This window comes from Onychomys torridus, chromosome 4 (assembly GCF_903995425.1).
Source record: "Onychomys torridus chromosome 4, mOncTor1.1, whole genome shotgun sequence".
Lineage (NCBI taxonomy): Eukaryota > Metazoa > Chordata > Mammalia > Rodentia > Cricetidae > Onychomys > Onychomys torridus.
This window is the reverse complement of record NC_050446.1, coordinates 62141132-62152804: the sequence shown is the minus strand read 5'-3', so window position 1 is coordinate 62152804 and position 11673 is coordinate 62141132. Positions and strand designations below refer to the sequence as shown.

Below are 11673 nucleotides of genomic sequence, written 5' to 3'. Positions count from 1 at the left end.
GGGTTGTTTTAAATACTATTGGTCTTTAAAAATGTAGTGATAAAATGACTCCTAAAGTGTGGTTGATATATTGTCCACCCCAATAAACTTATCTGGGGCTCAGAGAACAGAACAGCCTCTGTATTAAACATAGGTTTAGGCAGGGGTAGCAAATGTCTTTAATCCTAGCATTCCAGAGGCAGAGATCTGTCTGGATCTCTGTGAGTTCAAAGCCAAACTGGAAACAGTCAGATATAGTGACACACACCTTTAATCCCAGGAAATAATGGCAGGAAACAGAAAGGTATCTAAGGTATGATAACTAGGAACTAGAGCCTTTTTAAGCTTTTAGCTTTTAGCAGCAGTTCAGCTGAGATCCATTTGGATGAGGACACAGAGACTTCCAGTTTGAGGAAATGAGATCAGCTGAGGAACTGGCAAGGTGAAGTTGGCCATGGCTTGTTCTATTTCTCTGATCTTTCAGCGTTCACCCCAATACCTGGCTCCAGGTTTGTTTTTATTAGTAAGACCTTTAGAAATTCGTCTACACTAAAGATATTCTGCTATACCCATAGATCAGTGCCTTATTCAGCCATCATCACAGGAGCTTACCACTGCAGCAGATGGGAGCAAACACAGAGACCCACAGGCAGACAGTATGTGCAGGGGCAGGGGCAGGGGGGAAGGGAGACCTGAAACACACATCTCTAAATGAGAAGTCTCCATCAAATCCCTGCCTTCAGAGTTAAGGGAATCTCCCAGAAGAGGAGGAGGAAAGTGTAAGAGTCAGAGTGGATGAAGTACATCAGGAGAACAAATCCCTATAAATCTACTGAGCAAAGCTTGTTTGAACTCACAAAGACTGAAGCAGGACACACAGGCCTGCACAGGTCTGCACTAGATCTGCTGCGTATATACTATAGCTTTCAGTTCAGTATTTTTATGAGACTCCTGAGTGGGTGAATGAATGGGTCTCTGGATCCCGTGCCTTCCCCTTGGACTTTTTCCCTTCTGTTAGTTTGCCTTGTACAACTTTGATATGAAGGTTTTTGTTTTATCTTATTATATTCTATTATTATCTTAGAAGCCTATTCTTTTCTAATGAGAGACAGAAAAGGAGTAGATTTGGATGGGAGGGGCAGTGGGGAGGACCTGGGAATTGTAATCAAGATATATTATATATACTGTATGTATATATATATATATATATATATATATATATATATGAAAAAATATTTTCAATAAAAGCTAAGTAATGACGCTACATTAAATAAGGACATTACTTGTATCATTTGTATTATTATTATAGGTCAGACTACAATGTGAACTGTTTCAATACTATGTCTAATGAGTAATAATATACCTTTTTAGAAGAAGAATCAAGGTTTATTACAAAGAGTGGGAGGATGTAATATTTTATTTGTAAAGCAACAATTGAAAATTAACTGTATAACATAATTAGGTCATTCTCAAAACGCCAATTTTCTTTTCAATAATGAAGTTACAACATTGAATTTTAGGCTCTTCACTTGCAAAGTATAATATTTTAAATATTTCTATTACAATGTTTAAAAAAACTAAAATATCACACTGTCTAAATTGTGACAAACATCTAACTGCGAGTTGACATAAAGTACCTGGAGGAAGAAAACAACCAGGGAGTACAGGATACAGCTGAATATTTGTTACCTTATTTAAGCCTTTTCCACTTAATTATAATGTTTTATTTCAATGGGGCTTACATTGAAGTAAATCATAAATATTAGTATTTATACCCTTAGGTTAAAGTGAGACCCTAACTATGTGGTTTTGATCTTGGGCTTAGAATATTTTGACTATTAATATTTATTTAAAGATTTGTTTTGCCTTTAATTATGTGTAGATTGTCTGTGTTTTGTGTGGGTATATGCATTTGTTTACATGTGCTTATAGAGGCCAGAGGCATCAAATGCCTCTGGACCTTAAATTATAGGCATTTGTGAACCACCCATTGTGGCTACTGGCAACTGACCTCTGGTCATCTGCAAGGGCAACATATGCTCTAACCTCTGAGTCATGTCTCTAGCCCTTTATTTTTATTTAACCCAGCATACCTCTTAATAACATCTGTATTAATATCCTAGTGCATAAAATGGAAGTTTTACACAAATATGTTTTATGTATATTTAATCACACTTATAGAAAGAAATTTAAGAGACATCTTACTAAGAATACTAATTTATAAAATGTTGAACAAATTTCTAGCAATCTAACCATTTTGTATCTTTGCCATATTTGATACAGTTCATTTACAAAACTTCAAAGTCAAATTAAGTGAGGGAAAACAATCCAGCTGTTTCTATTCATTCTTTTCTCATGATTATTCTGACCAAACTGAGGTGGGGGGTATTGTATTAAAGTTAGTATTGCAAATAGACAAGAATATTACACTGAAAAGCTAATTATTACGTATTTGGAAAAGTTTTAGTAGCAAGAATATATTAACCATAAATGAGGAGAAGGCTGTTAAGGCTTTCATGGCTGTTAGTACATTATTTCAACTTTAACTGTGATCAAAATACATATAGACATGTCTACAAGTCAGTTTTTAAACAGCCATAATACATAAAAGCCAGCCTTCATGTTTGTTGTTGTATAGTCTGTATCAGCTTCTTAAAGGCTTCTTTAACATCTTTGTTTCTCAGGCTATAGATGAAAGGGTTGAGTAATGGATTGATGATGGTGTAGAACATGGCAGCCACTTTGTCTCTCTCCAGGGAGTAGTTGGAACTAGGCCTTGAATACATGAACAGCAAGGAGCCATAGAAGAGGGTGACAGAGACCAGGTGAGAGGCACAGGTCGAGAATGCCTTGCGTCTTCCTGAGGCTGAGCGGATCCTCAAGATAGCCAAGAGAATGTTGAAGTAGGAAATGAGGATAGCAAGAATGCTAGAGAGCACAGTGAATCCCACCATACTAGAAAGGATTTTCACATAGACACGAGTGTCTGTACAGGACATTTTTACCAATGGAAGCACATCACAGAAAAAGTGATCAATAATATTTTTACCACAGAAATGTAACCTGAATGTGTTGGTAGTATGGGCTATGGCATTTAAAAACCCTCCTACATAGGATCCAACCACTAGCCCAGTACAGAGAGAAGTTGACATGATGCTTGAATAAAGCAATGGGCTACAAATTGCAGCATGGCGGTCATAGGCCATGGCTGCCAGCAGGTAGCACTCAGTATAGGCTGCTACACAGGAAAAGAAAAACTGAGCCCCACAGCCAGCCAAAGAGATACGCTTGTCTTCTGAGATACAATTGACCAAGATTTTAGGTATATACACAGAATTATACCAGAAGTCCAAAAAAGATAGACCTCCTATAAAAAAGTACATGGGTGTGTGCAGCCTGGAATCAATACGAATTAGGATAACCAGGGTCATGTTCCCTGACAAGGTCATCAAGTAGATGGTTAAAAATATTCCGAACAGGACCATCTGCCAGTGAGGGTCTTCTGAGAAGCCCAGGAGGATGAATTCAGTAAGAATGGTGCGATTGTCCACTTCCATGTCCACAGAAAGGAAAGCCAGGATAGGAAGATGCAGGGAATGCTCAGTTTAGAGATAATCCTAATAAGAGATTAAAAGAAATAAGCAATCAACAATTATTGAACCTGAATAACATGGTGTGATAAAAACATAGATTAGTGATACAATCAATTAAGAGAAGTAAGCATTGTATCCATGAAGTCAACAAAGACCGGGAGGTTTATAGATGTTCAATCCTTTAAATAATTACATGGAATCACAGAACTGTGGGGTTTCAGGCTATGACTGTAGAAGACTCCTGTAATTAGAGTAATAACCCAGGTTTTAAATTAGAAATTTTCAAAGTTTCATTTCTAAACTACAGCACTCAGAGCCAGGCCTTTATCAAAAAGATAAGACACAGAAAGCTCAAGAACACTATTTATAATTTTCTGATAGGTTGTCAGACTGAGTAAAGAAGAAATACAAGAAAATACTAAATAACTGTATGTGGCAGTGAGCATATTTAAAGGAAGTATTCAATAAATTATTGTGTTCATTTTGTAAAGTAAAAAAATTAAATACATAAATGAAATAAATGACACCTTTTGAATTTAATCAAAAAGACAGATAACTGTCTTGAGTATTATTGTAAGTTCTCTGCCTTGTGTACTGCTACAACCTAAAATATTAGATAGTTTCTATTAATTTAATTTAAACATTCAATCATCTTTCCATAAACTAGTGAGAACATCTTATATGCTAGGCATTGTGATGATATTTTTATGAGCAGCAGTACATATATGTATATGTGTGTGTGTGTGTGTGTGTGTATGTAGTCTTTCAAACTATAAGTACAAAGAGAAAAAAGTATTTATTACTTTGTTCTAGTAATGACTCCAAGTCCCACCTACCTCCCACCACTTTCAACCTTGCCCTAGCTTTATAAGGGGAATGACAAGCCTGTTGCATCAGTTGACAAAAGGAAAGCACAGATTTAGCAGGATGCCCACAGTGATCATGCTCTGTTGAGCATCTCAGTTCATATTGTAACTCAAAAATCTCCTTGACCAAATGTTTCCCAGCTCCCAGCAAGGGAAAACTCATTTTCTCCAATGGTACCTCACTGGACCACACTTAAGTGAGGCTCCATGTCCAGCATAAAACAAAGCCAAGGGTATTTTTGGAGATGTTTTGTCTCATAATGCTGTTTGGGCATTTTTACCTTGTCTTTTGTTTATCTGTTATTGTTTCTGACTCTGCTTTTACACTGTATGTTTGTCCACATGCCTGTCTGCATACTTATGTGTTTCTTGTGATTTTATTTTTTTGTTATTGGTTTTCATTTCATTTCTCTTTTTGTCTATTTGGTTTGTTCTGTCTTCTTTTTTTGTCTGTTTTCCAAGAAAAATGATAAAGAAGATATGAAATCATATGTGTGATGAGGTGGAAAAGAACTGAGAAGAGATGATGGAGGGGAATTTTTTTTCAGAATATATGGTATAAAAATTACTTTCAAGGATAAAAATAGGAAAGTGTGTTTCCTAAATGTTAAGCCACTACCATTAATAGAAGAGAATGACTATGTCTACCCTTCTCTTCCTCAATGAGATCATGTTAGAGCTAACATTTACTTCTTTAATTACTAAAAATGTTTTAAAATTATTTATTTTAAAATTACTTTTTTTCACTTTGCCTTAGGTTGTGTAGGAATATAATCATAATTGGGGCATTTTTGACATTGTGAATGCTCAACTTGAGGAAGAGTCCAGTTTTTAATATGAGGCATCAAGAGACTTAAAATCCTTGTGTTTCATATTTACAAATACCCAAAATCCCTAAGAAAAGTTAAAAGACACATTTAATAAAATGTTTTACCCAATTGTTTGAAAACAAGCAAAAAGTTTAAATGCACAAATGGAGTGATTTACTCCAGTGTCTAAATGGGAAAAGAAATGCAACAGTGCAGCATTTTATTCTTTGCTGTGGTGTTTGCCTCTGTAGTGTAGTATATAAGACACTTTCTAATAAATATTTCTATAATTAATTGGTGGGCAATTGGCAGTATGTCTTACACCTATCTCTTCAAACTGCTGTTTACTCTGAACCTAGGTCACACTATTCAAGTGTGGCTGATAGACTCTCCCAAGCATACTGCACTATCCCATAACTGGAAAGAATAAAAATGAAACTGAAGACTCATTCTCAAGGCCTTTACCAGAAATTGTTAATCAAGTGTCAGTTAAAGCATGCTTGGGAAGCAATAGACATAAAAAGTTCAGAAATTATCACACTAAAGCCTCCAATTCAGAATAATCTATCAAGATATACCATACTTCACATAGTATTGTTGATGAAGATACTATCCATAGGGAATGATTCAAAGGATAAGTTTTATTAATAAATCTCTAACCCCATAGAATCGCTTGCCTACTTTCTTCATTGGAGCCCCTCAAATTCAGTGGAAATAATGGGACCTTCTGGCACTTTAAAACCAGTACCAAGAAATGAAAACATCATACCTTGGGGTCTGGAAAGCAAACTGTAAAACAATAACTAAATGCACAAGAATATCACAGATTCTGCCCTCTTAATTTCCCCTGAGTAATGAGAATATGAGGTATGACCTTAGACAAAATTTAAACTAGTAAATGAGGAACACATGTCTCACCAAATGAGATTTGGCTGAGAAGGAAGGTGTGCATGTGTGTATATAGAAACAATCCATTTAGAGCCCAAACAGACATAAACTAACTGTAATCAAGGGCATAGAGTGACCACCTTGCTTTGTTAAGCATGGCTATCTATGCTTACCTTTGGTTAGAAAGGCCAATTACTGGAAGTGACACCTTTTCCCTGCTCTCTGATGCATGTCCTGCATCTATTGGACTCAATATACATATTTCCTCAATAGCCCTTTGAGATTTTATCCACATAGCAGTATAGGAATATATGTCTCTGCCTCCAAAGACTTAATTAGAGTCTGTCAGTAATTTGAGGTTACATAGTTAATTAGGATATGATGCATTCTGCAACACATTTTAAAAGTTAACACAATGGCTGTGTGTTTCAAAATAATCATTAAATACGTCTGAAAACAGACTCAAATTTTGATAATTAAGCATGTCTTGGAGGTATCCTGTAATCTATATTTTTCTTTGACTTACATTCTTCTCAGTCTCCAGACTACAAAACATTGTCTTGTCCATCAAGAAAACCAGATCCATTGGTGGAGAGGAAAAGGAAAGGAAAGGAAAAAGGAAAGGAAAGGAGAGGAGAGGAGAGGAGAGGAGAGGAGAGGAGAGGAGAGGAGAGGAGAGGAGAGGAAAGGAGGGGAGGGAAGGAGAATACAGGAAAACTTGAAAATAGAGAATGAATTGATCAGAAAAGAGAGGGGAAGCAGCTAGTGTCCTGTTGCAGTGCTAGGCCTGGCTCTGAGAATTTAGTCTGGGCAGACAGAGTCTAAGTTGGCAGGCCCCATCAGGTCCCTCCATTCAGAGCTTGGAGCTCGTGGAACACTGAAAGAGAAGGGAGGGGAAGACTATAGGAGTCTGAGGGAATGGAGGCTACCAGGAGAACATGGCCCCAAATCAACTAAGTAGGCTTTACATGGGCTCCCAGAGACTGAAACAGCAATCACATGGCCTGCATAGATCTGCACCAGGTCCTGTGTCTAAGTTATGACTGTTAGCTTGGTGTTTTTTGGGACTCCTAACAGTGGGAGCAGGTGTATCTTTGACTCTTTTGCCTGCTCTTGAGATTCTTTCCCTCCTATTGGGCTGCTTTGTCTGGCCTCCATATAAGGGATCTGCCTTGTCATATTATATATTATTTTGTAGCATTTAAAATCGAGAGAGAAAGAAAAGAAAGGGGGAAAGTAGAGAAAAGGGCTAGGGGAGAGCTAGTAAGGCTAGATACAATTAAGGTACACTACTCCTGTGTAGAGGTGTCACACTAAAACCCATTAGCTTGAGCTATTAATATTGAATAAAGATAATGTAAGCAGCAACCTGTTGACAACTTGAAGTTAAATGCCTAATGTCTTACTTAGGGTTTCTATTGCTGTGCTAAAATACCATGAACAAAAGCAACATGGGGAAAAAAACAGCATATTTCACTTTATAGCTAGTAAGTCCATTACTGAGGAAAGCCAGGACAGGAACTCAAGCCAAAACCCTTGAGGCAGAAATCAGAGCAGAGCCCATGAAGGAGTGCTGCTTACTGACTTGTTCCCTCTGGCTTTCTCAGCCTGCTTTCTTTCTTTCTTTCTTCTTCTTTTTCTTAAATTAAATTTATTTATCTTACATCCAGACCACAGTTTCCCCTCCTTCCTCTCTTCCCATTTTCTCTCCCCACCTCCCCTTGACCCCCACCTCTGTTTTTATTCAGAAAGGAAAAGACCTCCCATGGGTATCAACAAAACATGGCATAACTTCCCCTTGCACACTGTCCTTGACCCACGGTTTGACTCCCCACCACCAAAGACAGAAGACTTCCACCAAGCATACCCAGGCCACACAAGCCAGTCACCTTCCAGCCAGAGGAACTGTACCCATATCTGGATTCTGTCTCCCTTAATCCTTCCCCAGGTCAACCCCATCCCAACTTGGCCCTGGCCCTGCTGCTGGTGCTGCTGCTGCTGCTGCTGAGCCCTGCCCCACCTCCAAAGGAATCCCACTGCTCTGCTGCAGTCCTCCCTGCATTCTGTTCCCCCAAGACCCACACCACCACCCAACCCCTCCTACCTCAACATCCTTCCTGTGACCATCCCTTCCCAGAACCCCAGCAGACTCTATAGGCACAGATACAGTCCATACTAGTCAGAAGAACAGCCCTAGAAGCTCTACTGGAGACCAGGCTGTTCCTAGATATAGCAGAAGAAGACTTGGGTTTTACTGGAGGCAAGGCTAGATCTAGAGACCAAAGAAAACTTTGGCTTTACCAGAGGTCAAGCTGGACCAAGGGACCCAAGTCCCCAAAAAACCCCATTGGAGACACCTTACTAGACCTGAAGACTCACCAGTCACCAGAACCCTTAGCCACTCAGTCCAGAAGACCAGAAAGGAAACAGAAACCAAGGAACAAAACACCCATCCAACAATTACAGTCACAGGAATCAACACCTACACCCATAATCATCTCAAATCCAGATGCCTAAACACCAGTGTAAGAACACAATCAATAACAGAAAGGGCAATATGTCACCAACAGAACCTTGTTGTTGCCCTACAACAGCAAGACCTTAACATTACAACCAGCTGAAGCACAAGAAAACAACCTTTAAAATAACCTTATGAAGATTAGGATTTTATTTTGGTGAAACTCTATTTCATAGCTTAAAAATATTAAATTAGGAAATGTGATTTATCAAAAGGTAATGCTCACTAACTTTTAAATTAATTTATTGATAGTACTGAAAAAATGAAAGAGATGAATTCACAAAATGTTTTTTATGAATAATTATTTCACCCAATAAAAAATTTTATCATGAGTGTTCCTTGGGATATAGAGATTTGAATTCTCACTGTCTCTGACTTCACTCTTTGATGTATGTCTTCTTTTCTCTATTCTACATAACTGTATCTACTTTTGATTCTTTATTTGAACTTTAGAGGACCTCTGAGTAGAAATATTTATTAAGATGCATCTATTGTCAACATAATTTGTTACATGAAAGAATAAAAACCAGAAAAATGTACATATACTGTTGTCCTATTTACTACAGGCCTGATTTCCCAGAGTCACAACTCCCCATGTATAGCAGGTAATATGAAAAGGACTTGTTACTTACAGATAGCAAGCAAAGCACAACAGAGTCCTGGGATTCCTTGCAAAATAGTGCTCATTGGCTTAGGATGTCCATGCCAGGCACATGGAGCTTGTTCTCCTACAACTCCTTCTAGAGCAGATAAGACTCTGAAAGTAACTTGCCTGGTTACTTTCTATGGTGTTTATCATCTATGACCAATTGGGCTAGAGCATTGAAAGATAGACCATTGTTCCAAGCAAGTTCCAAAAAGAAACAGAAATGAATGGGGTAATCCTTCCTTCTTCAGAAAGCTGTATGTCTTGCATGTTTTATAATTAGTCTTGAGAACTACAGGTAAGGAAGTAGGGGTGATTAACTGGGACAGGACAAGGCCATCCTAAAAATTGTGTTGACGTCACATTATACATTTTTTAATATCACCCCTTCTGATAAGTGGGCCAAAAATCTTTGGAGCTAAATGTAACAGATTCGTGTTCATGATTCTTTACCTGCACATTATTTGGAATAATTTAATTCACTACTGATGATGATTTGATAACAACATATATTAACCTCACTTATGGACTTAAATATTATAGACATGTGCCATAATGAAAAATGTAAAATATTTGTGTGTCTTCCTCTTTACTTTCTCATTATTCCAACTATACGATAGTGCATGTGTAGTAAAAAGAAAAAAAAAACAAAAAGGAAAAAATGTCTAATCAAATATTACTCCCCAAATAATTTAAAGCACATATGCATGACACATAGTGCATAATAGAAAAAGGGTAACTAACACGGATTTTGAAAAGCTAATGAGATATCTTTCATACATGTTAGAATAGCTGAAATACAAATGACAAAGAAAAGAAGTGGTGGTGGGGTTTGAAGTGGAGGAAAACCCTGTAAACCAGTGATGGAAATACAAAATGTAATCATTATGACAAACAGTGTGAAGATTCCTCAAAATATTAAAACAAACTACAATACAGCTCAACAATCTCACCTTTGGTTATATGTTCAGTGTAAATAAAATCCATATCTCAATAGATATTGGACATTTGTGTTCATTTCAGCATCATCAGACGAGCCCAGGTATGGGAAAAACCCTGTGTTTATTGAAGGCACAATACACACATAGACACAGATACACACACACACACACACACACACACACACACACACACACACACTTTGGCTTTATAAAAGCAGTAAATCTTACCAAATTTTCAGCAATATGGATTGTACTAGCAGATATATACCATATGAATTCGTCTGGGTGCAAAAGTCACATACTGCATGAACTCAGATATGTACGGGGTAAAAATAATAACACTAAGCCTAGATTATAGTAGTAGATTCTGGAACTTGGCATGGGTGGGGAGAACAGTTTTTTGGGGCAAAGAAATAATAATTTAGGTTTTGCCAAATGAAAAATTTTAAAATGTGTTTAGCACAAAACACACTAAATAAATACTAGTTTAGATTGTTGAAATAGGCTAGATGGATTATAAATTGTCTGACAAAAACATAAATAACATAGCAGATGGTGGTTATACTAACTTCATGTTAATACACTTACAATGTATATCCAAACACTGTGTTACTTATATGCATATACATTTGTAGACCTAAAATATACTTCAATAAAGTTTAGTAAAAGTACACAGTTTTTTTTTAAATTCCCAAGCATCATCTATTTAATGACATATTAAATTATAATAATGCCAATTCAAAAATAATAATACAATATCACTTACTGTGATGACTATTTTTTGTTTATATATTTAATCTATATCTGAGAAAACAGGATAAAGACAGGTACAAATTTTTTGATTTTACAAAATTTTTTACCTCCTAAGACTGGCCTCAATGCATCTTCAAAATGTTTAATTTGTTTAAGCTATAGAGCATGGAGTTTCACATTAGAACCACTACAGTCTGGAACATAGATATTGCTCTACCCCTATTCTGTTGCAAGATTGGGAATGGTAGGGATTAGATGACAAGAACTCAACCATAGTACAATATGATAGAAAACAGATAAGATCCAAAAGTGGAGAAAGCGTTAGGGACAACTACAGTGAATTGGACTAGAAATTTAATGATTTAGAAAAAGGAAAACAGAATAGAATCTGTAATTTTATGAAGGAAGAAAAGACTTCAAGAGAATTAGTGTTTTGTTTATTTGCTATCAATAATACCATAGAAATTAATTCAAATATACATATTTTGTTTTCAAGTATTATCTCATGAATTGTTCTAATTTTTCATATAGGATCATTTGAACTGTCCTTCTCAAAGGTGTATTTTGAATAACTAATATCATAAACATTCATGAGCATAACATGCAATAGAAGAAGCACTACTATACATACAATTTACCTATCAAACTCATATTTACTTCTCTGTAGAATATGATTTTGA

General features: G+C 36.6%; 1 protein-coding gene across 1 annotated transcript; it reads right to left on the bottom strand.

Moving 5' to 3' along the window:
* Positions 1-2570: 2570 nt before the first annotated feature.
* LOC118583190 (olfactory receptor 9G4-like) lies at positions 2571-3569 on the bottom strand. Its single transcript, XM_036186587.1, has one exon. It carries the CDS (start codon positions 3534-3536, stop codon positions 2598-2600), a length of 939 nt encoding a protein of 312 aa, XP_036042480.1. The 5' UTR covers positions 3537-3569; the 3' UTR covers positions 2571-2597.
* Between the last annotated feature and the right edge of the window lie 8104 nt (positions 3570-11673).

Coding starts and splice junctions, on each gene's coding strand:
- LOC118583190 (XM_036186587.1), bottom strand. CDS start 3,536: ATGGAAGTGGACAATCGCACCATTCTTACTGAATTCATCCTCCTGGGC.